At 42.9% G+C, this 27813-nt stretch overlaps 1 protein-coding gene across 4 annotated transcripts; it reads left to right on the forward strand.

Annotated features, from left to right (window-relative positions):
- The first annotated feature begins 643 nt into the window (after positions 1–643).
- Positions 644–26377, forward strand: TAF12 (TATA-box binding protein associated factor 12). Of its 4 annotated transcripts, none has more exons than XM_008520121.2 (7): positions 683–814; positions 11396–11480; positions 12213–12464; positions 14283–14360; positions 19397–19511; positions 24307–24395; positions 25900–26377. In XM_008520121.2, exons 2-7 carry the CDS (start codon positions 11409–11411, stop codon positions 25933–25935), a joined length of 642 nt encoding a protein of 213 aa, XP_008518343.2. In that variant the 5' UTR covers positions 683–814; positions 11396–11408; the 3' UTR covers positions 25936–26377. The 4 variants fall into 4 exon arrangements, with proteins under 4 accessions (XP_070466640.1, XP_008518343.2, XP_070466641.1 ...); XM_070610538.1 differs by having other exon boundaries at positions 721–884; XM_070610539.1 differs by lacking the exon at positions 11396–11480 and having other exon boundaries at positions 644–814.
- Positions 26378–27813: the final 1436 nt, after the last annotated feature.

Consider the following 27813-nt stretch of genomic DNA (forward strand, 5'->3'; position numbering starts at 1 on the left):
GGCTGGAACCGGGGCTTGTTTACATGCCTAGCATCTAGCATAGGGTAAATACAGCAGTTCTCACCAAGCATTTGCTAGATGAAATAACCGAAAGCATCAGTTTAATTGGTACAGGGCAGGGTCAGGCTTTGGAGTGAGAATTCTTAGTTCAAGTTGAAACTCTGCACTTACTAGCTAGAACCTTGCTTAATCTCTCAGAAGTTTCCTTTAAATCATTAAATGATTTATCAGAGGTAAGGGGCTTAGCAAAGTTCCTGGTAGAAAGTAAGCGGTCAATTATTATTATTAATTCCGAATTCACAGACACAACCGGTCTCTCTTGTCCCCATGTTCTTGTGATGCCAACTTCCCTGTTGGAGTCCCACAAGAAATCTATGGGATGCTGTCGTCCCAGGTGATATCCCAGTCCTGAGATCACCACAAAGTCACCAACCAAAAATGGCGACCTCTAAGCCATCAGAGGGCGTCAATTACCTGTCATCCTAGCCATAGATACGACAGGCGGAGTCGGGAAGTAACGCCAGGGTAGCAGGCGCGGAGCTCGCCCACGCTGCCAGTCAACCACAAGCAGGAAAAAGCCTAACCGCCAGAGCCGAGCAACAGCCCAAGACGGCGACCACGTGTCGGAAGGCCGTCTGCGCCTGCGCAAGCCAGGCGCGCGCCCGCCAGCCGGAAGAGCCGCGCGTTTCCGGGTTGGAGGCGGGGAGCGGTGCCGGAAGTACTCGGGGAGGGCCGAGCAGTCGGACCGGCTGCTGAGACGATCGCTTCACTGGGGCAGTCTCCGCATATCATGGGGAGATAGACGCTGCTGCCTGTGAGTCTTGGGCCCTGGCAGTCGAGGAAGAAGAGCGGGAGGAGGGAGTCAGGACCCAGACCCACAGCGGGTCAGTGTTTGAAGAGCCAGGTTGTGGAGGAGACGGGGCTGTGAGGAATCAGGCTCTTGGGACGGGAGTGAGGGGCTCGGGGCTCGGAGAAGACGCGGCTGTGGGGACCCGGGCTCCAGACGGGACTCGGGGAACGGGGACGGATGTGAGTTCTCCAGCACCTGAGGGAAAGCGGTCAGAGAGGGACAGGATGGTGAGGACCCGCGCTCTTAAGAGGAGAGGGTCGGAGCGGAACGGGGCGTGAAGGCACGGGCTCCTGAGAGGTAAAAGCGGAGCTGAGAGGACTTGGGCTCCTGAGAGGCAGAAGCGGGACAGTGAAGACCCAGGATCCCAAGGATTCAGAAACAGGGCACGAAGACTTCGGTTCCTGAGGGGCTGGAGCAGTAGGAGAGCACTTGGGTTTGGGAAGGAGCACGAGCGGGCAGTGAAGACCGGCTTCTGTGGGGACGGGATCTGGGCTTGGAGACTCCGAAGTACTTGCGGGAACAGGGCTGTGAGGACCCGAGCTCCCGCAAGCAGAGAGGATCAGGGGCCATGGCCGTGAGGAGATCAGCCTCCAGGGGGAAGGGAGAGAGTTCGGGAAAGAGATAGTGATCCATTTTTCTCGTGTGCTCTGAACCCGAAGTGGTAAAGGATGTCTTCAGGGGAAGACGGCTCCTCCTGCGCGCTGCCTCCTTGGCTGTTGGCAGGCGTTTCTTGTGTCAGATACTTAATCTAGGAAGCCCACCTGCAAGCATCTTCGTTTTCAGCTTCATACTTGCGAAGCTCTGACGTGAAGTTGAAGCAGTTTGAACTCAGTTATATACTGGATAAGTGCTTTAAATTCCATTCCACTCCACCCCGATGGAGCACAGATCTCTGCATCTCCAATAAAAGAATGTCAGAAATGGAAGGGCCGGGAAAGAGAATCTGTCTTAAACTCTTATTTTCCCCGAAAGGAGGCTGAGGTCCAACGAGGGCTTCGCATCACAGGCTGACAGTGATTGATTAGATCATAATTGAGATACAGCGCCCTGCTGTGCATAGCAATAGGAGACGCTTGGTTAATATTCCTTGAAAACATGCTTCTAGAATCTTTGCTCTAACTTCGAACTCAAGAGGGGAGTTTTCACAGATTCTAGTACTTTATTTTGAGTCATATTGATATTGATACAGTGAATGTCACCTACCAGTTAGGAAACCTTTAAATGAAGCCCCTTAACCCCAACCCCCCAAATATAGTAAGCGGTTTAGAAAGTTGCAGATGAGTCAGTTGTAGCCTTTATTTTTAGCATAAGCATTTACTGGAGATGGCTGGTTTGGGATAAGGATAAGGACGGCTGGGAGCGTTGGACCAGTCGCTTCCCATCCTCAGTAATATCTTTTGCTGAAATTTGCTTCGACTACCCAGGCATCATCATAAATAGTTTCAAGTATTATATCATTTAAATATCACTTGCAGCCCCACACATTAGATACTGTTAATCCCATTGTACGGAAAAGGAGATTGGTTCAGAGAGGTTAAGCACCTTGCCTGAAATCACATGGTACTAAGTGGCCCAGCCCCAGGCAAACCCAGTTATATGTTTGACTAAAACTTTTTTCTACTTTTCTAAGTGGATTCCTCACCATGTTTTGCATATCAGCAAAATAGGATGGTTCTATAAAGCATATCATTGAATGAAACACCCCCTCCTTCTTAAGACTCCTCTTAATGTCAAATACTGTAACTTATTGGGGTACTTAAGTTAGTGTGGTATTTGAGGAGAACTAAATTAAATATGTTTTTGAAGAAGCATAGACACTCAAGAAATAAAAATAGGACCTAAATACAACTTTTCCTCACAATGGAGTAGAATATATTTCCTTTTAGATTTAGGAGGCCAAAAAAGACCAATTTGAAGAACCAGGACTTAACTTGGATTAACTCTACAATTAATTGTAGCATGAACTATATGGTTGGGGAAATTAGGCTAACTTAGTTGAAACTACTATTTTTTCCCAATGGGTTATATTATTTGGAAGTACCTATTCTGTATGCAAGTGACCAAAACTTAAACCAGATTGTGAGGTAAAGCATGCCCATGTCACCATTTCAAAGTACTTGATGGTTTAATTTATGATAATTTATTCCTGAGTTAACATCCTCATCTACATTTGCAAAAGGTATTTGTTTCACTCATTTGTGGCTCTAGCATTGATTGAGTTATTATAGTAGGATTTCAAAGTATCTGATCAGAAAATCATTGTCTTAGAGCAGATATGAACATAGGACACATTACTTTTGACCCAAGGTCTTCATGAAAAGCCCCAAAATACCCTGGAGGCAATACATCAGCAGTGTTTACAGTCTGCACTGTGAAACAGGTGTGTTGGAGGCAGAAGACAGACTTTGAAATGTGTACATATAGACTTAATTTAAAAATCTTACACTGGTTGTTAGAGCTAGAAGGGACTTTACAATTTGCCTGGTCCCGCTCCTAATTATAGTTGTGGAAACTGGTCAAAGAGAGCTCACATAACTCAATATCAGAGGTAGGATGGCACCCAGCCCTCCTGACTTGGGTCTTCCCTCTACCACAGTACCTCTCACCAGCCTCCTGCTGACCATTTGACACTGAACTTTTTTTTTTTTCAATCCACTGTTCTTCTTTTAATGTCTTTAGTCATAAGAATAGTTATAGGATGCCGCCAAAACATAGCAGGATAGGTGAAACCTTTTAATTTTAATACACTGATTTTTGGGGGGAGAGGGTGAGGAAGCTTGTTGCTAAGCTAACATCTGTGCCAGTCTTCCTCTATTTTGTGTGTGGGACACCACCACAGCATGGCTTGATGAGCAGTGTGTAGGTCTGCACCGAGGGTGTGAACTCTCGAATCCCAGGCCACTGAAGCAGAGAGCGCAATCTTAACCACTATGTCACTGGGTGGGCCTCATACACTGATTTTTATAACTAAGATTTAGAAGAGGAGAACACATAAATAACATTAGCAGGGCCAGTGGTGCTGCAGCGGTTAAGTGTGCATGTTCTGCTTCGGTGCCTGGGGTTTGACAGTTCGGATCCCGGGTATGGACATGGCACCACTTGGCAAGCCATGCTGTTGTAGGCGTCCCACATAGAAAGTAGAGGAAGATGGGCACGGATGTTAGCTCAGGGCAAGTCTTCCTCAGCAAAAAGAGGAGGATTGACAGCAGATGTTAGTTTAGGGCTAATCTTCCTAAAATAAATAAATAATATTAGCACACATTTATTTGTACTTAACGTGTGCCACACACTCTTCTAAGTGCTTTACATATATAAACTCTGAATTGTCACAACAATCCCATGAGATACACTGTATGATTAACTCGATTTTTCAGATGAGGAAATCGAAGCATAAAGAGATTAGGTAACTTGCTCAAGGACATAAAGCTACTAAGTGGCAGAGTTGGTACTTGAACCCAGACTGCCACCACAGTCCACGTGCCTGACCGCTATACTGTACTACCTTTCTCAGTCAAAACTACCTAAACAGGATCAAACTAGTCAAAAAACTAGTGGAAAAAAATCTTATGTTTCTGTTGCTTTCAAGTCTCACAGACTGCAATTAATTGATTCCTTTTGGTTTATTTAGGCTGGGAAATAGGAGCTTATTTAGTTACCTGCAGAAGCCAGTGAGGAGAGAAACAGCCAGGTGGAAAACCCAGTCAAGCCATGCACCACAGTGATAGGGCTTTCATACAACCAGGCTGGTTGACTCCTCTCCAGGATTTTGTTTAAATAATAAATTCCTAAACATTTCCGAGGTAAAGGGTGTCAAAGACAATCTGGTCTTCTATTCCCCTATTCTCTTCACTTAAAAAAACACTAATCTGTTAATGAAACACATGCCCAGAGAAGGCCAGGGTGCTATAGCTACTGCAAGGTCTCCCCGAGTTTCCTACCCTCTGAAAAGTCAGATCCTCTTAATACAGTGATAGGGTTGCAAGTGGACATCTGCTTGAGGTACACATTGTTAAAAGGAAAAGCAGTTAGGGCTTGTCCTCCTCAGCCTATCAACCACAGTTTAAATATGACACATGGCGGGAGGAAGGATCGACTTCGTTGATTAATTGAACTCTCAGCCACATAATCTTGTTTTGATAGATTCTTAAGTATTTTCAACTATAGATCACTAGGGCGTGGACTTTCGGGACTTACTCTGTGAATCCCATTGCACGTGACTTCCACATAGCAGGTGATGGCAAGAGTTTACTATCGTAATTGTTCTCTCAAACTGTCCCACAGCTAACGCCTCTGTTTTTACACAGTAGTCCATCCCTATCTCTTGGCATTCTAAGGAAGTGAGAATAACAAATTTGAGTAGCCCAAAGGCAACTATGGTACATTACATATCGGAATCCAGGTTATTTACAGTCACTTCATTTCATTGTGCTTGCTCAGCATCATCCACAATGTGGCTTAATGAAAGTTGTCAGTAAGCAGGTAACTGGACTGGGAGCCATTGACCATTCTGATCAGGTTGTGATGTTGTGTTTTTTAAATTTACATACCTCGAAATTCACCCTTTCATGGGTACAGTTCTGTGAGTGGTGACAAATGCATACTGTCATGTAAGCACCATAACACTCAGGTTACCAAACAGTTCCACGCCCCCGTCTCCCTGCCAACATTTCTTTCATGCTGCTTCTTTGCAGTCAAACCTCCCCACCCCAATCCCCTGGCAACCACTGATCTGTTCTCCATCCATATGGCTTTGCCCTTTCCAGAGTGCCATGTTAATGGAGTCGTACAGTAAGTAGCCTTTTGAGTCTTGCCTCTTTCACTTAGCGTGACACATTTCAGATTCTCCATGTTGTTGCATGTCTCAGTAGTCCTTCCTTTCTGTTGCTGAGTAGTATTCCACTGTATGGATAAACTCAGTTTGTTTATCCATTCACTAGCTGAAGGACATCTGGATTGTTTCTAGTTTGGGGCAATTATGAATAATGTTGCTATAAACATTCATGTACCAATTTTTGTGTGAATATAAGTTTTCATTCCTTTAGGGTAAAATACCTAGGAGTAAGATTGCTGGGTCCTCTGATAAGTGTATATTTACCTTTATAAGAAACTGCCACGGGGCCAGCCTAGTAGTGCAGCAGTTTAGTGCACACGTTCTGCTTTGGCAGCCCAGGGTTTGCGAGTTCGGATCCTGGGTGCGGACATGGCACCACGTGGCAAGCCATGCTGTGGCAGGTGTCCCACATATAAAGTAGAGGAAGATTGTCACGGTTGTTAGCTCAGGGCCAGTCTTCCTCAGCAAAAAGAAGAGGATTTGCAGCAGATGTTAGCTCAGGGCTGATCTTTCTCAAAAAAAAAAAAAGAAGGAATAAATTTATAGGAATAAAATTGTTTAAAAAAAAAAAAAGAAAGAAACTACCAAACTGTTTCCCAAAGAGACTGCATCATTTTACATTCACATCAGAAATGTATGAGGGTTTCATTTGCTCCACAACCTCTCTAGCACTTTTTTTTGTTTGTTTTATCTGTTCTAATAGTGGTATCTCATTGTGGTTTTAATTTACATTTCCCTGATGGCTAATGATATTGGGCATCTTTTCTAATGATATTTGCCATCTATATCTTCTTTGGTGAGGGGTTTGTTCAGATCTTTTGCTCATTTTTTTATTGGATTGTTTGTTTTCTTATTGTTTAATTTTGAGAGTTCTTTATATATCCTGGATACAAGTCCTTTGTCAGCTATGTGATTTGTAAATCTCTTAGTCTCTGACTTACCTTTTTATTTTCTTTTGTAGAGTAGAAATTTTACATTTTGGTTTAAGTCCACTTTATCAATTTCTTTCTCTTGTGGATTGTGCTTTTGGGGTTGTATCTAAGAACTCTGCCTGACCCAAAGTCATGGAGAGTTTCTCCTAAGTTTTCTTCTAAAAGTTTTATAATCTTATATTTTTACTTTTAGTCTATTATCAATTTTGAATTTACTTTTGTATAAGATGTGAGATATAGGTCAAGGTTCATTTTTGTTGTTACTGCTCTATTTTTTTTGTTATGATTTAAAAACAGGGATCAGTATTATCTATTTCTTCAGAGGAAACCAACCAAATAGTAGTTTATTTTAATTTTTTTTCATAGGTAACATATCCACATAATAGAGAATTTAGGGTACACAATGAAAAGTAAGTCTTCTCTTTCCTTAGTCCCATAGGCCACTCAGATACTACCAAGACACCCCCTGTTATCAGGTTCTTATGTATCTTTCCAGGAATAACTTATGCATTTACAGTTGCGTGTCTGTGTGTTTTAGTAAATGACAGCAAATTATTCTCACTATTCTGTACCTTGCATTTTCACTGAACAATGTCTTGTTCTTGGAGACCATTATATCTCAATTGTATCTTGGAGATCGTTTCGTGAGCTTCCTCTTTTTTAAAACAGCTTTATTGAGATATCATTCACACATCATACAATTCACCAATTTAAAGTATACAATTCAGTGTTTGTTTATGCATTTAGGGTTGTGTGACCATCACCACAATCTAATTTTCGGTTATATTTGTCCCCCCTAAAAGAAACCCCATGCCCATTAGCAATCAATCTCTGTTCTCTCCCCCACCTCCCAGCCCTAGGCAACCACTAATCTACTTTCTGTCTCTGTAGATTTGGAATCACATAATATGTGTTTTTTGGGGACTGGTTTCTTTCCTTTAGCATAATATTTTCATGAGTCTCATTCTTTTTCAGTGTATTCTATTATATAGTTGTACCCTAATTTGTTTAACTCTATCACTTTTGATGGACATTTAGGTTTTAATTCCTTGTATGTATAGCATTCTATCCACATACAAGTTCAACTATAATATAAATCACTAAAAATGGAACTATGACATCAAAACAATATATACTTTTTTAATTTGGGTAGATACTGCCGAGTAGCCCTTTATAGAGACCTCTAGCTAATTTATCTTCTTTCTACCCCAACATGAAGTGACTCTTCCTAAAATTTTCAAACACAGTATGTATAAAACTTTTTCATCATTGCCCAATGGGGAATAAGTAGTAGCTTGTAGTTTTAATTTGCATTTTTATTATGAATTAGAATAAGGGTCATTTCATTTTTTTAAAATAAACCCATTTTTTAATTTTTTTTTTTTTTTTTTTGAGGAAGATTAGCCCTGAGCTAACTTCTGCCAGTCCTCCTCTTTTTGCCGAGGAAGACTGGCCCTGAGCTAACATCCATGCCCATCTTCCTCTATATGTGTGACACCTACCACAGCATGGTGTGCCAAGCGGTGCCATGTCCACACCTGGGATCCAAACTGGCGAACCCCAGGCCACCGAAGCAGAACGTGCGAACTTAACTACTGCGCCACCAGGCTGGCCTCTATCTCCTTGTAGTTTTAATTTGCCTTTCTTTAGTGACTGATGATGTTGAGCATCTTTTCATGTGCTTATTTGCCATCCATATATCTTGTTTGGTAAAGTGTCTGGTCATGCCTTTTGTCCGTTTTCTAATTGAATTACCTTTCTTATCTCTTAAACTATTGAGTTTTGAGAGTTCTTTGTACATTCTAGATACTGGTCTTTGTTGGATATGTAGATTGTGAATATTTTCTCCAAGTCTATAGCTTGTCTTTTCATCTTTTCCACATGGGCTTTCACAGAGGGAACTCTTTTAATTTGATGAGGGCCAATCTATCAATTTTTCCTTTTATTGATTTTTGGTGTCAAGTCTATGAACTTTTTGCCTAGCTAGAAAAGTTTTACACTTGTACATTTTACGTTTAAGTCTGTGATCCATTTTGAGTTGAATTTTGTATAAAGTTTGAGGTTTAGGTTTCAGAATATTGTTAAAAACTCCTGTATTTTTCTAGTACATGATTTTATATTTAAAATTTAAATATTTGAGCCCTCTGGGATAGAGGAGTGTATGAAAGGAGGAATGTATATTATACTCCTCCTCCTCATTCCAGATGGATCAAATATGTAAATTTTAAACATTAAACCAGATGTTTTCCAGATGTACTCAGTTATATACCATCATTTATTCAAGAATCTGTCTTTTCCATGTTGATATATGCTATGAACATTAGCAAACAGGCTTGTATGGCAACGTAAGTTTTCATTTTTCTAGGATAAATGCCTAGGAGTGCAATCCTTTACCTAGTGGAGAGGATTTGATTTCTTGTTCTTAATCGTGGTATAATTTACATACAATAAAATGCACAGATCTTAAATGTTCAGTGTGATGTGTTTGATAGTTGTATAAACTCTTGTAATAATCACCCCACCCAAACATGTTATGAATTTTTTTTTTTTAAGATTTTATTTTTTTCCTTTTTCTCCCCAAAGCTCCCCGGTACCTAGTTGTATATTCTTTGTTGCGGGTCCTTCTAGGTGTGGCATGTGGGACGCTACCTCAGCGTGGTTTGATGAGTAGTGCCATGTCCGCCCCCAGGATTCGAACCAATGAAACACTGGGCCGCCTGCCACGGAGCACACGAACTTAACCACTCAGCCACGGGGCCAGCCCCTGTTATGATGTGTTAAATCCACCCAAATAAAGGAGCAGTCTAGGAAACTAAGGGCAGTGTCCGTCTAGCAATGGGTGTCTGGTTATCATCTGCTTTGTTTCGTTTTAATGAAGAAGTAGCTCATTTACCCAGAATTATTGAAAATTCAGAAGTATTGTTTGCTTCTCAACAAGATCAATGAGTACAGTAAATTGCAGTGTAGTTTCTTAGGGAGAAACTTTGATTTTTCTCACATTTTAGAGATTCCACTTATTTCATCAAAGTGACTTGTTTCCTTAATAGCCATTGGAGCTATTCCTTAAAGTTAATCCCTGGGGCCGACCCCGTGGCCAAGTAGTTAAGTTTGCGGCCCAGGGTTTCACCAGTTCGGATCCTGGGCTCAGACATGGCACCGCTCATCAGGCCATGCTGAGGAGGCGTCCCACATAGCAGAGCCAGAAGGACCTAGAACAAGAATATACAACTATGTACTGGGGGGCTTTGAAGAAAAGAAAAAAAGAGATTAAAAGGAAAGAAGATTGGCAACAGATGTTAGCTCAGGTGCCAATCTTTTTTTTTTTTTTAAGATTTTATTTTTTTCCTTTTTCTCCCCAAAGCCCCCCAGTACATAGTTGTATATTGTTCGTTGTGGTTCCTTCTAGTTGTGGCATGTGGGATGCTGCCTCAGCGTGGTTTGATGAGCAGTGCCATGTCCGCGCCCAGGACTTGAACCAACGAAACACTGGGCCGCCTGCAGCGGAGTGCGCAAACTTAACCACTCAGCCACAGGGCCAGCCCCTCAGGTGCCAATCTTTAAAAAAAAATTTTTAAAAAGTTTTAAAAATTAATTCCTAATTTGATCTGTGATTAGCAGATAGGCTATCTTTTTTGTCTTCAGGTCTTATTATAGAAATCACCCCCAAAAGTGAAAAATTGCCATTATACAGAAATCTCTATTATGAAAAAGTCTCCATTTATTTTGAGCAGTACTGTTTGGGAATTCCTTGAAAGTCGTGGGACTGTTATTTGAGAGGTAGACTATGTTCAGTGTGGTAAACATACTGATAATCTTTAATAAGGCTTTTTCATGAAATTTGCTCTGGGAAAATTGTTTGCTTTTATAAACTTAGAATGACTGTTACCATGTTAGCAATCTTTTGCTATCCTGATTCTTCCATTGGTAACATTTGTAAGGGAAAAGGCGTGGACCACATATGGTTAAAAAAAAGAAAGATGATCTTGATGCTCTGCTGTCCCCCTCAGCTGGCTCTTAGCCAACAAGTTTCTCTTGATCATTTAACCAGAGCACAGTTAGTTGCTTTTACTGAGGGAAAACTAGCAGAAGATGATTTCTCATATTAGAAAGTTAGTGTGTTGGCGAGGAACTCAGCAATAAGGGCAAGAGTAGAAGAAATGCAGGTTCTCATTCAGGTTGCCAAGTTTTACCAAGTTCTGAAAACTGTTGCATGATTCCTGCAAGTTAAAATTCCACAGTTTTGGCCAATAAAGTGTTTCATATGCTGCCCATTTGTCCCTAATAATAGAACATTTATTTATTTATTTATTTATTTATTTGAGGAAGATTAGCCCTGAGCTAACATCTGCCACCAATCCTCGTCTTTTTGCTGAGGAAGACTGGCCCTGAGCTAACATCCATGCCCATCTTCCTCTACTGTATACGTGGGACACCTGCCACAGCATGGCTTGACAAGCAGTATGTAGGTCCACACCCGGGATCTGAACCAGCAAACCCCAGGCCAAAGTAGAACTTGCAAACTTAACTGCTGTGCCACCGGGCCAGCCCCAGAAGATTTATTTTATAGGAAGAGAGTCTTTGTTACTATAATTATCATTAAGTAATTTTATAAGTTGTATGTGAAAGAGATGGAGATACTTTTCTTGGTGCCCAGTGGGGCTAAGGAGATATGTGTCTCCGCATTCAGTTTGCCAGAGCCTGGTTAGTGAAGATGCGCCAGGCCGCGCAGCTGAAATGGATGTCTGGCGAGGGTGGTGCTTGATGCTAGTTGTTCATTTACAGGTAGCTTTTGAAAATGGCTGCCTCTCATTTCACCGGGCTCACAGCCGTTGCTGATGTAATTAAAGATCTAGACACTCAGATAGCTGTAAGTAAGCTCCTTGAGGCTACTGTGGGCCGAACTTGGTGAATGTGCTTCTGATCTTGGTGACACCAAAGCTGATGTCCACAGAGTCAATCTCATGGCTCTAAAATTTAGGAGTCTCGGCTACTCCAGGCTAGGGACTCTGCATGTACTTAAAGATTGCTAACACTCAGAGAAAATGTGCTCTTGATGACAAAGAAGATCTTACGTTTAACAATTGCTAAAAATTGTGTTAGGCATAGTCCTGACATAGCCATAGACTTAAGCATGTTTTGAAATGCCAAAATGAACTAATCTGTTTTCTGAAGTTTTGTGTTTGAGTTTTAAATATGTGATTGTGCCATAATTTATTTGACTTTAACCTTATTTGATGCTCAGAAATAATGCATGTAGTACTTAACCAAGTATTCTATTTTTACAAAGTCTTCAGAAATGTCTTGCTTATTCTAGTTTATTTTTGTACATAAGATCCCTCATTTCATTTACTTTCTTCCTTATTTCAATTTGTGAACTATTTCGTTTTGCTTTTGGAGAAGAGATGGTTTCTAAATATCAGGTGAGAGCAATGAATATTCTTCATTCCCTCCATTTTTAGTGTGCAGGTCTCAAATGGTCACTACCCCAGATATACTGAAGACGCTTCAAAGTCAGACAGACCTCATATAATTTTACTTTCACAACTCATCCTTTATTACAGGTGCTTCTGGAGCTAATTCTCATGTTTTCCTTCTACAGTTGATTGGCCTTGGTCCTCACAGCTCCAAAAAGAAGCAGGATCTGGATAAGCTCTATGATCTGAAGTCCAAAGCTCGGCACATTATGAACCAGTTTGGCCCCTCAGCCCTAATTAACCTCTCCAATTTCTCATCCATTAAACCGGAACCAGCCAGCACCCCTCCACAAGCCTCCATGGCCAATAGCACTACAGTGGTAAAGATACCAGGCACTCCTGGGACAGGGGGGCGTCTCAGCCCTGAAAACAATCAGGTATCCTCCTCTTTTTGTTCTCTGTAAGGCATCTCTTATCTGTTCTTTGAACCAGTAATGCTCTGAGAGATGTCCATCTCATATGCTACCTCTTTCTCTCAGCAGAAAAAGAAGGTCTTTTCCCTCGTTTGGACTTATAAAATTCTTTATTGAATTATCCTGTACAACATTTACCAGTTTTTATCCTGTAGTATTTATGTGTGTGTGTATGCACATATACATAGATCCATACACACACACACACACACACACACACACACTAACAAATACCTTGCCTATGATAGGTTTTTATATATTTATATATATAAATATATATGCTATATAATTGTTAAATAAAATGCAATAGTTAAATAAAATGATAAAATAATTAATGGATTCATTATTCATTGTTCCTATAATAAAAGTACTCTTGCCTCAAGTCTTTTCTCCTTGTAGTTCATCCAGCTGCTGCCATTATTAATTTTCTGCAGTGATTCTAAAATCTGCCCCTCTCTTTCTCCTCATGATCCTGATTCTGTCCTCCAGAGCCACACGAAATAGAAATCAGCATAATCTCTTGACTTAGGCCTTGTAGGCTGGATAGAACAGGATGAGGGGACAACATTTCAAGAGTATGGGGGGGGGGGGACTAGCAAAGGTGAATGGGGAGGGTTAGGCAGATAGTCGGGGGCCAACCTGTGTTGTTGAATGTGGAGTTTATTGGAGAAGAGCAAGAGATGAAACTGGATAGGATTACGGCTGAACTTACTGGGCCTATACTAGTCAATTTCCATTGGAACTTTTAGTCAATAAACAATCTTTCCAAATATTTAATAGAGGAGTAAGAGTAACCTGATCAAAGTAATATGTCTTAGGGGGATTTACTTGGCAATAAAAGGACAAAAAAGGTAGGAAAGGGAGTAGACTGGGAGGAAGACCAAGTCTAAGACTTCTGCACTAAATCAAGACATGCGGTAAAGGCTTTTTTAAGTGATTAAGTGATAATCATCAAATGGAAAAGAATGGCTAGATCTGAGACATCATGAGCAAATATTTATTTAAAACATTAATTTTTCCTTGTTTCCAAAGTTATACATGTTTATCACAAAAAGTTTAGAAAAACACAAAAAATAAATAGCCCATAATTCTACTACCACCCAAAAATAACTATGATTAGTACTTTAGTGTATGTCTTTTGATCACTTTTTAATGGCATATATATGTGATGACATTTCCTTTATCAAAGAGGGATCATAGTTGTACATACTTATACAAATATTTAGTTATAAAGAGATGAATACTAGTTCCCTGCCCTGAGGGAGCTTTCAGCCTATTAAGTCAGAAACGGGCAAGTTTATAAATATGTACAATGATAGAAGGGTGGACAGGGTACAGTAGAGGCCAAAGGACGAAGCGGTTGTTTTTAGCTGGGTGGGCTACGAAAAGCATCAGAAGGGAGGCACCACGAGCTGAGCAGGTAGGAAGAAGGGTAGAAGAGCATGTCCAAAGGCACAGAGGCACAGTGCAATTTATGGTGGGCAGAAGATTGCAAATTATTTAATGTAGAGGGAAGGTGAGACAGTGAGAAAAAGAAGAGGCTGAAATAAACGGCCTGATAGATGCTGGCGTCTTTTCCAAACTGCTTTTTCTGCCTTTCCCTAAGCTACTTCTGTCTTGAGAGTGTAGTCTTGTAGGAAATACTCAGGTAGGCCAGACTGTTAACTCTTTGGAAAGTAGCAACTAAACCCAACAAATTGACAGCCTTTCTTCATTACAGGGTAATGAGTTGTTTTATTTCCTTGATACCTGGCTGAAAAGTCTTCTCCCAATTAACTTTAGGTATTGACCAAGAAGAAATTACAAGATTTAGTAAGAGAAGTGGATCCTAATGAGCAATTGGATGAAGATGTGGAGGAGGTAAGGCGGGGTTGGGTACCCCTGAGAGCTAGTATAGAATAGCGGTTAAAAGCACACACTTCAGAAGCAGACAAATCTGAATTTGAATCTTGGCTCTGCCACTTACCAGCTTCATAGCTGTGGATGAGTCACTTAAGCTTTCTGAGACTCAATTCCTCCTGTGTTGGTAGGGTATGACATTATTTATCTACAGAGTTCTTGTGAAGGTCCCATGGAATAACTTATACAAATCACCTAGAATGCCCAGCACTTTATACTCAACAGCTGCTACTACTTTTACCTGTCAAAAAGGTCTGTTGCTCATAAGCACTTGCAACAGTTTTGTTTCTAGAATATTCCTCTGTATTTCTAAGTAGTATACTTAAACAGATACTCTTTGATTCATGAATTTTATAATAGTCTGTACACTTCCTGTTAAGGTAGATGAGAATTTTGTTAAGCCACTCATACACGTGCCATACACGCCTTCTTTCCCTCTTTTCCAATAGAGTTTTCTCACAATTTTTGGATAACTCAGAACTCAGTATTTACATTACTCTGACTACATAAGTATTGTTCACCATTGAGCCAAGTCATGTCCATGATTACCTTTCGTTTCTTGTACAACTTATTTTCTTGAAGTTGATAACTGACCCAATTTTATTTACTTAGTTTTCTTTGTGCCTTTTTTATTCTGCTTCGGCTATCAGCTCTGTTATACACCTATTAACACTGTTTTCCAAATGTAAAATAATCTATTGGTTTGGGTCATCCCCCCTCCCCAGGATATTTCACTCAGAAACCTCCATCCTCTTCTGGTCTGATTAATTTTAGGTGACTTGCACAAACCCCTCCTGGACCCTCCTTTTGCTCTTTTTCTCTTTGGATCTCTTGTTTCCTAGATCTCACGTCCTCTTCTTACTTGACTCCCTTTTTGTTAGAGCAGATTTTTTGTTACTTCCTATGAAAAGATAGATGAGAAGTAAATGTCTGAAAATATCTACATTCTAACCTCACACTTAATTTTTAGTTGGGCTGGATTTAGAATTCTATTTTGGAAGTTGCTTTTGCCTTTCGATTGTGAAGGCATTGCTCCATTGTCTTCTAAAATCTCCTATTAAGAAATCTTATGCTATTCTAGTCCCCATCCTTTTCGTGTCTTAACTTTTTCCTGCTCTGAATTTTCACATGAGCCTTAATATGTATCTTTTTTCATTTGTCGCGCTAAATTCTGAGAGACTTCTTTGATTCTGGAGACTTGCGTACCTTGATTCTGGGGTGATTTTGTATGTTTTTGGTTGTTTTTTTTTGCTTTTGCTGAGGAATATGTCATGATAGGGAAAGGAAATGCAGGTTACAAAAACAGTATAACTCCACTGTTCTTTTTGTTTTCTGGGTTTTTTTTTTTTTGGTGAGGAAGATTGGCCCTGAGCTAACATCTGTTGCCAATCTTTCCCTTTTTGCTTGAGGAAGATTGTCCCTGAGTTAACATCCATGCCACTCTTCCTCTATTTTGTATATGGGACGCTGCTACAGCGTGGCTTGACGAGGGGTGTGTAGGTCCATGCCCGGGATCCCAGCCTGCGAATCCCAGGCTGCCGAAGTGGAGTGCGTGAACTTAACCCTACGCCACCAGGCTGACCCCTCCACTGTTATTTTTATTTTTATTTTTTTAACCAGAGGGAAAATATTTGCCCTTTTTGTGTGTATGTGTTTTTTTTTTGAGTAGTAGTTTATTGAGATATAATTCGTACCATAAAATTTACCCATTTCAATAGACACTTCAGTGGTTTTTAGTATATTCACAGAGTTGTGCAACTATCAGTGCAATCAATTTTAGAACATTTTCATCACCCCAAAAAGAAACCCAAACCCACTAGCAGTGACTCTCCATTTCTCCCCAACCCCCACAGCCCTAGGCAACCACTAATCTACTTTCTATTTCTCTAGATTTGCCTATTCTGGACATTTCAAATACATGGAATCATATAATATTTGGTCTTTTGTGACTGGCTTATTTCACTTAGCATAATGTTTTTAAAATTTATCCATGCTGTAGCAGGTATCAGTACTTCCATTTTTGGCTGAATAACATTCCATTGTATGGGTAGATCACATATTATTTATCCATTCCTCAGTTGATGGACGTGTGTGTTGCAAGTTGTTTGTTTTTGCTTTCTTTTTTTTATTCGTGTACAAGTTTTGTGTGGACATATGTTTTCATTTCTCGTGGGATATGCCTAGGAAAGGAACTGCTGAGTCATATGGTAACTTTCTGCTTTCCTTTGAGGAAATTCCTGACTGTTTTTCCAAAGTGCTGCACCCTTTTGCACCTCACCAGCAGTGTCTGAGGGTTCTCTTCTCTTATCTAAGTTTTTTGATAATTTCTTCTCTATTTTTGCTCTTTTTTTTCTGGAATGGCAGTTGGATATTGGCTCTTCTGCATTGATCTTCCTAGGTTTTTTGGTCTTTTCTCTCCTACTTTTCATTTCTTTGTAATTCTAAGTTCTACTTACAGAGGAGATTTTCCTTTGTTTATCTTTTAAAGCTTTTAACTTTTTTTTTTGAGGAAGATTAGCCCTGAGCTAACATCTGCCACCAATCCTCCTCTTTTTGCTGAGGAAGACTGGCCCTGAGCTAACATCCATACCCATCTTCCTCTACTTTATATGTAGGGTGCCTACCACAGCATGGTGTGCCAAGTGATGCCATGTTCACACATGGGATCTGAACTCGCGAACTCCGGGCCTCTGAAGCAGAACGTGCAAACTTAACTGCTGCACCACCGGGCCGGCCCCAACGTTTTTTTATATATAAAATTTTTAATTTTCACAAGCTTTTTCTTGTTGACTGATTGGTTATTATTTTTTTTTCTTAAACCATTCATTTTGTGGTTGTAATGTCTTTTTTTCCTTTCTCTCTGAGGATATTAATTAAATTATCTTACTTTCTTCTTTTCTCTGCATGTCTTTGTTTCCTCTGGGTCCCTTTTTTGCTCTTTTGTTTATTTTCTTTTTGGTGTTGGAGACTTTCTTCAAATGTCTGGTGATACCGGCTATCTATTCTTAAAGAAGCAGCTACTAAAAAGCTGGTTTGAAGCAGAACTTAATGACTGATGGGCTTTGCCCAGTAAAGTGCTGGTAAATGTTTAACAACCAACTGTGTGGAGAAAAAGGCCCTGATTTTCAGCATTTCCTGATGTCTGTGTTGTAAATATTCCCACTATGCCCTATTTTAAGCTATCAACATACTGACACTGAATGCACAATTGGGAAGAAATGCATATAATTGGCTTTCATGAGCTCATCTCAGCTGGCTCCAGCACACCACTGGCTTCCCTTCAGAATAATTTCTTCACAAGTCAACCTTCTTACTGAGGAGTTCCCTAAATGTCTGTATCTGTGTTTTCTCTGAAGTCATTTAGAATCTCCAGAGAAAAATCCTCCAGTCTCCTATCTGGAGGGTTTATCCCTAGCTTCTAACATTCTGGAAGCAAGGCAAGAGAAAGGGGCTATGTCTCTCCCCTCCCTCTGCCGTATCTGGTGTATTCTGATCCAGAGCTCACTCGCATTCCCTTTCTCTAGAGAATAGACCTACTGTGTTCTGGGTCAGGTATGTGTGGGGAGAGGTCACTTGGCTGCTTTTGGAGTGTGGGGCTGGGGAGACTACTCTGTATGCAGACATGAGGTAGTTCCCCAGTTTTCAGTTCCATGCCTCAGCCCAATCTTCTATGATAAACGGCACCTCCAAATCTTGGATCTCTTAGGGGTTACAAAGGGCAAATCAGTTCACTCCTCATTGATGGCCCCTCTCCAGGTACTTGTGTTGTACCTTTTGTCAGCTAGGTTAATTCCTACTCTTCCTCTATCTCTTTAGCGAATATTTACTTTAAAAGTTTATTAGGGGCCGGCCTGGTGGCGCAGCCGTTAAGTGCACATGTTCTGCTTTGGCAGTCCAGGGTTTGCCAGTTTGGATCCTGGGTACAGAAATGGCACCGCTTGGGACGCCATACTGTGGTAGGCATCCCACATACAAAGTAGAGGAAGATGGGCACGGATGTTAGCTCAGGGCCAGTCTTCCTCGGCAAAAAGAGGAGGATTGGCAGCAGTTAGCTCAGGGCTAATCTTCCTCAAGACAAAAAAAAGTTTATTGGAATGTCTTGTCCATTAAAGTTGTCTCTCCTGTTCTTGTGTCTTTCTTGATTTATGTTTGTCTTTTTTTCCTTTACTGTTACTTTAGTGCATTTAGGGAAGGAGAGGAGGTCATTTTTGGAGTTGATCTGCCATGTATAATCAGAAATCTTTCCATTAGGTGGAATCCATTTGGCGCCATAGGAAAGAGGACAATGTGTTAATGCTCCAGCTGAACAAGCAATGTCTGTATCTATGGATGTAACTTTATTTTATATTTTGGTCAGCAGCGGAAGCCATGGGGAATGTATTGACTGATCGAATTTTTTATTTAGATTTTTAGCTTCAGAATTCTGATTTTGGTCTTTACACAATCCAGGAATAATTGGTAATGAAGTGAAAAATACCCAGAATTTGGACTTAGAACCTTGAGGTTGAATCCTGGTTCCACTGCTTAATAGTGACATGGCCGTGAGCAAGTTAGTCTCCTTGAATCTTAGCATCCTTCTCTGCAGAATAAGGATGAAATTGATGCCACATTTTTTTCACAGGACTTATAATAATCAGGACTAGGTGAGAAATAAAAATGCTTTATGAGACTATGAGTAAGGAATTATAATGATTCATTTTTGTTTTCCTACCTAATTCAGAAGAAAATAAAGGGGTAAGGGGTTGAACTAATTGCTCCCTCCTGGGGAAAGTGCAGAAGGTATGTCCTCGGGTGTGAGTTGCACTCTGCCTGGTTAAGGAGTTGATGTGTTTCTGTTGTCCTCACTCCTCCTCCCGACCTTAGCCCAAATGCTGATTCCAGGCCTTGTAATCGAAAGCCTGACTAAATGTGGGACTTGGGCAGATAGAGTTGTCCCAGCAGCAGGAGCCTGCCCTGCCAGTGTTATGGTTACTCTCCCTTACTTTTGTCTTCCCCAGATGCTGCTGCAGATTGCTGATGATTTTATCGAGAGTGTGGTGACAGCAGCCTGCCAGCTTGCTCGGCATCGCAAGTCCAGCACCCTGGAGGTGAAAGATGTCCAGCTGCATCTAGGTACGTGGTCTCTCCTCCCTAAGGGATCCCCACTACTGCTCCTTCAGGACCGCCAGGGAAAGTGAGTCAGAGGAACCTTCATGCCGGCGTCAGACCTTTGGGCTCTGGGATTTATGTATTCATTCAATAGTAGCATTAAATAGAAAAGAGAAGGCCATCCACAGTAGGGGGAATGAGCCCGGGCGTTGTTTTTGCCACTTTCCTACTGTATCAACTTATCTTTCCTACTTACTTTCTCTTAGAGCCTGTTTCCTCATTTGTAAAGTGGGGATCATAATAGCCTCCGTACAGGGTAACTGTGAGAATTATGGAGTGTTTGTAAATTAGCTGGCATAGGACCTGGCACAAAGTAAGAGCTTAGTAAATGTAGCTACTATATCTCTACCATTCAAATAATGGCATTTCCCTTCCAGTTTCTAGCCTATTTATGCATTTTCCCCAAGAAAATTACAATCATAATGTACATGTACCTTTGTATTCTGCTTTTCTGCTTAACAGACACTAAATTCGAGCTTGAATTTTTCTAGGAGATATTCATCTAACATTGATAACCATGATCACTTGGAAATGCTAAGCCCCTCTCTGCAGTGGTTACAGTGTGATCCAAAGAAAGGGCACAATCCCTAACTACAGACAGTCAGGCCAAGTGAATGAGGCGGAAGACATTAAGGGATGCAGTGCAGCTCAGCCCGCGACTGGTCACTGAAAGCCTTCCTCCCAGTGTCGGGAAGATACTGCTTGGGGAGGCGCTGGTCGTCTAGGTGGAGTAAACCACGCACTTCTGGTTAACGTTGCTGGTATTAATAGCAGGGGACAGATATTCCGATTGTCTATTATTGTGTTACCAACCACCCCAAAACAGTGGCTTAAAACAATTACAGTTGTTTATTTTGTTCCTAAGTCTGAGGCTTGACTGGGTTTAGCTGGGCAGTTTTGCTAGGAGTCTCTCATGTGATTCAAGTCAGGTGGTGGCTGGGGCTGAGATGGTTTTGAACGAAGGTGTGGTAGTCTCCTAGGGCTGCTGTGACAAAGTTCTACAAACTAGGTAGTTTAAAACAACACAGTTATTCTCTCACAGCCTGGAGGCCAAGGTCTGAAATCAAGGTGTCAGCAGGCTGTGCTCTCTCCAGTGCCTTAACTTCAGAATCCTTCCTGGCCTCTGCCCAGCTTCCGGTGGTGGCCAGCAGTCCTGACATTCTCTGGTTTGCAGCTGCATCGCTCCAGTCTGTGTCTCCATCTTCACGTGGGCTTCTCCCCTGTGTGTCTCTGTCTCTGTCTCCCTTCTCTGCTCATAGGACACCAGTCATTCTGGATTAAAGCCCTACCCTACTTCAGTATGACCTCATCTTAACTAATTATATCTGTAACAACGCTCTTTCCAGTACATTCTGAGGTACTGGGGGTGAGGACTTCAACACTCCTTTTTGGAGAACACAATTTAAGCCATAACAGAGTTTCCTCATGTCCCTGTGTGATGCCTGGGCGAGGAACACTCAAGAAGCTGGGACTCCACAGGTCTCTCTCTCTGTGTCTGTGGCCTCATCATATGCAGTCTCAGGATAGCTGGACTTCTCACATGGCAGCTGAAGGCTCCCAGAACAAGTGTCCTATAACCACCTGGCAGAAACTGCATGGCCTTTTTTAACCCAGTCTCTGAAGTCACATGGCATCACTTCAGCTGAATTCTTTTCCTTGAGGCAATCACAAAGCCTGTCCAGGTTCAAGGGGAGGCAACACTGATTCCACTTCTTCTTCTTCTTCTTTTTTTTGAGGAAGATTAGCCCTGAGCTAACATCTGCCAGTCCTCCTCTTTTTGCTGAGGAAAACTGGCCATGAGCTAACGATCCGAACCGGCGAACCCCGGGCCGCCAAAGCGGAACATGCACAGTTAACCACTGCGCTACCGGGCCAGCCCTCTGATTCCACTTCTTGATGGGAGGAGTGTCAAAGAATTTGCAGACATATTTTAAAATCACCACAACACAAATTCGTAGAGACAGAAAGTAGAATGGTGGTTACCAGGAGCTGGGTGGGGGCGGGGAGGAATGGGGAGTTAGTGTTTGGGTACAGAGTTTTAGTTTGGGAAGATGAAAGGGTTTTGGAGATGGATAGTGGCAATGGTTGCGCAGTGTAAATGTGCTTAATGCCACTCAACTGTACACTGAAAATGGTTAAAATGGTGGATTTTGTGTTATGTATATTTTACCACACACAGAAAAACACCCCGCCACAACACATTATATTACCTTGAGAGTTTAGCATTCCTATTTTTAAAAATATTTTGTATTCGAATTATTGAAAATAAAATTGGAATGTCAGTTTATTCATTAAAGGTAAGAAATCATTATCACGGAGACTGGAAGACACCAAAGTCTGCGTGGCCAGACACGCTTCTGCGGCAGGCCCTAGTGGACGCTAAACCCTCTTCAGAAGGCGGCCTGGAGAGGCTGGAGCCGAATCAGAGTTGGGGCCTTAGGGAACTTGGGGTTCAATGGCACCAGCCTGGCTGGGTCTGCTGCACACGTGCCCCACACCCCTCAACAAAGATAAGCTTGCCACTGGGCTGTAACCCTCGAGGCCTGTCTTCCAGCTGGGCTCGGCTGGGTGCTGCCAGTGTTTGCTTCTGCCCAGCTTTCTATACTTGCGGAGTTGACTAACCTCCCTTCTGATTCACGGAGATTTTCTTTCGAAATGTTAATGTTAAACGAGATAATGTACATAGAATGCTTTGCACATTGCTGCTTTGTACCAGGCATTTTCCTACATATTTTATTCACTAAATGGTTGTTGTTGCTATTATATTCATATTATGTAAAATATAAATACACACATTTAAATATATAGCTACACATACTTACATGTGAGCATTCATGCCTGGTAGCTGCCCTCTTTCTTTGAAGTGACTTTGCATATCCATAAACTTACCCACTTGGTGTTGATTGCAAAGTTTAACTCTCAGAGAATAATCTTAGTGTCACTTTCTTTCCTTCATTCTTTTTTAAAAATTTTTCCTTCCTCCCAGCCCCCCAGTTCATAGTTGTATATTTTAGTTGTGGGTCCTTCTAGTTGTGCAGTGTCACTTTCTTTCTTTCTTTCTTTCTTTTTTTTCTTTTGAGAAAGTTTAGCTCTGAGCTAACATCCACTACTAATCCTCCTCTTTTTGCTGAGGAAGACTGGCCCTGAGCTAACACCTTTGCCCATCTTCCTCTACTTTATATGTGGGACACCTACCACAGCATGGCTTTTTGCCAAGCGGTGCCATGTCCGCACTTGGGATCCAAACTGGTGAACCCTGGGCCGCTGAGAAATGGAACGTGTGAACTTAACCACTCCGCCACCGGGCCGGCCCAAAGCCACTAATATTTCATTTGATTTAAGTATGTGCCTGCTGGGGCAAACAAATTTGCAAAACTGATGTTTTCACTGCCGTAGGGGAGTGGTGATGAAGGAGTCCCCATGTAATTCCTTTTGAGTAGAGACTTACTCCCTAAATAATCTCCTGTAAGTATAATTTTTTTATATTGGGTATGTTTAAAGTGCAGTATTTTTTTTTGAAGAAGATTAGCCCTGAGCTAACTACTTCCAGTCCTCCTCTTTTTTTGCTGAGGAAGCCTGGCCCTGAGCTAACATCCATGCCCATCTTCCTCCACTTTATATGTGGGACGCCTGCCACAGCATGACTTGCCAAGTGGTGCCATGTCCTCACCCGGGATCTGAACTGGCAAACCCTGGGCTGCCAAGAAGTGGAACATGTGAACTTAACCACTGCGCCACCGGGCCGGCCCCTAAAGTGCAGTATATTTTTATTTTGGGGTTTTAGGGGCCATGTAACTATGCCAGTTACTGGCAAAGTGGAATAAACAAAATCTCTGCCCTCTGGGATCTTCTAGTGACAGTCTTAAAGGAATGATCATATCTGGTGGCACAAGGACATGAAGCTGTGGCATGGACGTATCTATATCCATAGCTCCATGTACTTATCCCAGGCTCTGGGATTGCATGGTGTCATTGAATGCTCTCAGTCAGCCTATCAGACGGTGCTTACTGTTGTTACTGCCATGTGAAAGATGAGGAAACTGAGGCCGATGTCATGCAGCTCCACGGTGAAGCAGGAGAGCTAGGACTTGGCCGTTAACTCCAGAATGCTAGGAATAGCAATACCTTTCTGTTCCTCCTCTTCCTTTCGGTTGAGAGGGGTTACTTTGCACATCGGAGTAAGACAACTGAAGAAACAGATGACTTTCCTTTTCTGTGGAGCCGCCCGGAAGCCTTAGAGCTTAGCGCTCACAGCTTTGACTCATTTACCCCTTTTTTCTTTGCAAGACAGTCTAATGCTGCCCCTTAAAACCTTGGAGGTGGGGCTGGCCCTGTGGCCGAGTGGTTAAGTTCACTCGTTCCGCTTTGGCGGCCCAGGATTTCGCCGGTTGGGATCCTGGGCGCGGACATGGCACCGCTCATTAGGCCACGTTGAGGCGGCGTTCCCACATGCCACAACTAGAAGGACCCACAACTAAAATATACAACTATGTACTGTGGGGAGTCAGGGAGAAAAAAGCAGGAAAAAAAAAAAAAAGATTGGCAACGGTTGTTAGCTCAGGTGCCAATCTTTAAAAAAAAAAAAACCTTGGAGGTGTCACATGCGATTCTCCCATTTGTATAGGATCTTGCCACAGTATTAGTGTGAATACAGGTGATGGCTCAGATTAGTCCTCCTTGACCCATGTCTGAGGGTCACATTGCGCCCTGCCGCCACCCTGCCAGTCCCCTCATCTCTGTGCTGGCCTCTTCCTTGCAGAGCGCCAGTGGAACATGTGGATCCCAGGATTCGGCTCTGAAGAAATCCGACCCTACAAAAAAGCTTGCACCACAGAAGCTCACAAACAGGTGAGGAGCAGCCAGAGCCGCAGGGCAGCCACAGCTGATCCCTTGAGCTGTGTCTCAGAGGGCGTGCACACAGCCACCGTCACTGCAGTTGTCACTTCCCCACATGGCCAGCTTCACTCTGCCCCAACGGTCAGAGAGGGCAGAGGCAGCTGGGCTCCGCGGGAGATCAATCAGATATTTGCGTGGTGCTTTGCTGTTCCCATACGGGGTCTCAGTTTTTTCTGTCAGCTCTCATGGGCATCACTTAAAGCTGTTGATTCCAGGTTCTTTTATTATGGGTGGAACTTGGCGCCTGCACATCCCTTTAATGACATCCTCCTCCATCGTTGCTCGTTTGCACGTCATGTACGGCCCTATGACTAGAGGGCCGGTTAATGAAAGCAGAAATATGCTTGTGGTGGGAGCCAGCACCCGCGCTGCTCTGCCTCGCCGTCTGGCCTTCTGGCCTCTGTCCCAGCTTAACCGACCTTTGTTCTCTGACGCTCTTACTGTGGAACTGAGGGGTCAGCGTGAGAACCCAACACCACTTCTGCTCTGGAGCCAGTTGTCCCTGTCATTGGTCAGTCTCATAACAATGTTGGCCTCCCTTGACAAGGCTGTTACCCTTCTGTCTTAATTTAACTGGCTACTCTGATTTGAAAAGTGAGCTTTTTCCAAGCTTGACAGGCACAACTGGGCAGTCCTGGCTGCGTGGCCCTTGCTTTTCCGTAGCTTGGGCTCTCTGGAGTGGGTACGTTTACAGAGCTCACAAAGGAAACCCTACCAGGAAGCTGCCAAGAGCTTGAATCAAAGGGCCGAAACATTATCCAGAAGGGAGCCCCTCCAGACAATGGACAGTCATTTTGGCTCAGTTCCCAAATTACCCACTTTTCAGCCCTATTTATTTATTTACTTATCAACCAATATCGTAATGTTGGGACAATCTCTTGGTCAAAAAGGGTGAGCAAAGCAAGTTAGCAATTTGCCCAGCGGCTGGTAATAGTAAATTGGAAACCCACGATCTGACTGTTTCCCTGTTGGGTTGCAGTGGAAGTTGTCAGCGTCAGTTTCCTTCATTGTAGGTCATCGAGTGTGAAATGTCTGCTCCCTTTATGTGTGGCAAGAGACTTGGAATAGAGGCCCTTCCCTACTGTCTCCATCATCAGGGAAAGAGACGGGGGTGGGAGGGGACGGGCACCTACAAAACACATGCTTTGATGGCCTGTCCCAGGTCCTCAAAAGGCAAGAGCTGTCACCTTTTCCTGCTTTTAACTTTTTCGCCATCCTGCTGGCCTAGAGCAGTTTGGGTCTTTGGCCGATGCAATGGGTCCCCTGGCTTATCTGCTAAGCATCCGGGGCCTGCAGACTGCTCTTGGGTTAGAAGCAGCCTGCCGAGCTGCCCTGTGCTGGTAGGTTCCCGAGGGCGCCAGCCTGTGGTGTAGACCGGGTTGCACGTCCACACATGGAACACCCAGAAAGTTCCTGACTCTAGCCCATGTAACTGCCTGTTTCTCTCTCCTTTCAGAGAATGGCATTGATCCGGAAAACAACCAAGAAATAACACACGGACAGGTCAGGGAATGGACAACAATGTACTTGGAGATACTTGAGCTGAGACCTCAGCCATCTCATCCTTGGATTTTTTTTTTAATGCTTTACAGAGAAGCATATATTTTTTATTAACAGTGCAGCAATATCTATAATGACTGAGAGGATCTGCCAAAAGAATAAAGCCTCCTGCCCCAACTTCCGGTCCCTTCTCCCTGCCGTCTCAAAGAGGAGCGATGTATCTTCCAGAGAAGATTTTATTTGTGGTTAATTATATAAGTGATTGAATATGGGACAAAGCATTATGGTCTTGTTCGGTGAGACAGTATTAGCAGGATTTGTAGAGGTTTTTGTTTCCTTCTCCCTTCCCCTTTTCCCTGTACTTTGTAATGTCAGTGTTTATATGAATATGACTTTGGTTTGCTTTTCCAGAATAAAGAAGTTATTAATCGAAAGACACAGGGTACATGGCTTACAGCCTTTGAGATGCCAGAGGGAGTTAGGACAAGCAGGGCTGGATGTAGCTCTCTAGTCAGCAGGTGGCAGCACATTATTAATTTCTGTGATTGAGAAAAAACCCAGGGATTTTTCCATTGTTTTACTCCAAGGAAGACCAAACCATCAGGAGAAGTTTGTGTCCAGTTTCTCTGCCATAAGTATTGGGCAGGGTGACCTTCTTTCTCTCATGAGGCCCAAACTGAAGAAGCACCTTTGTTTTGGCAAAGCCTTTTTTGCCCTGCTCTTCTGAAACTCCTGGAGAAAGTTGTGTTCCCCCCTCACCCTAAGGAAGGATGGCAGTGGCCTTGGGCAAAGGCCTGTCTGTGCAGGTGCCTGTTTGTTCTTACTTGTTGGTATCCTTGATCCTGGTATTTTCATCATCATGCAGAGGAAACAGGCCCCTTGAGACCGTAGAGTCATGACCTTCAGTGGCACTTAGCGTCATCCTGTCCTGTGCCCAGCATAGCCCTTGTGGATTGTGAGGTTTCCATGGGCTCCAGGAGACGTGGCTGTTCCATCCAGGGCTCACCAGCATGGGCACACCCACCTGGCCTTGCTTTGGTCCTCTGCCTCCTGAGGCTTGGCCTGCAATAGGACCCTGCTTTCACTCCCTCCCCTTCTGAGTTTGGCCCCATGACCCATCTCTTCACAGCCTCATAGATCGCTGGAGTGAGCAGCTCAAAGGCTGTGCTGATGTCACTGTTGCTCTTGGCCGAGGTCTCAACATAGCAAGCACCCAAAGAAGCAGCTGGGTTCTCGCCTTCCTCCGGCATCACCTGTCGCTCAGCCTCCAGGACAGTCTTGTGGCCTAGCACCAGGAAGAAGATGTTGAAGGGCTTCACTTTCTCCAGAACCTCTTGATGCCACTGGGTGATGCTCTCAAAGGATGTTCTGTTGGTATCAAACAGCAAAAGGCCTCCCGCCAAGTTCTGATAATAGGAGCAAGTCACTGCCCTCAGCAGCCAAGAAGGAATCAAGAATGAGTTTTGAGGACTGGCCCAGTGGTGCAGCGGTTAAGTGCACACGTTCTGCTTCGGCGCCTGGGGTTCGCCGGTTCGGATCCTGGGTGCGGACATGGCACTGCTTGGCAAGCCATGCTGTGGCAGGTGTCCACATAGAAAGTAGAGGAAGATGGGCATGGATGTTAGCTCAGGGCCAGTCTTCCTCAGCAAAAAGAGGAGGATTGGCAGCAGATGTTAGCTCAGGGCTAATCTTCCTCAAAAAAAAAAAAAAAGAGTTTTGAATCCTCTATTGAGGACAGAGGCGACCGGGGCATCAGGCAGTTTAATGGAAAGAGTTGGGGTGGAATCAAGAGACTTCAATTCTTTTTTCTTTTTTTTTTTTGAGGAAGATTAGTCCTGAGCTAACATCTGCTGCCAATCCTCCTCTTTTT

The sequence above is a fragment of the Equus przewalskii genome, chromosome 2 (assembly GCF_037783145.1).
Source record: "Equus przewalskii isolate Varuska chromosome 2, EquPr2, whole genome shotgun sequence".
In the NCBI taxonomy this organism is placed as follows: Eukaryota; Metazoa; Chordata; class Mammalia; order Perissodactyla; family Equidae; genus Equus; species Equus przewalskii.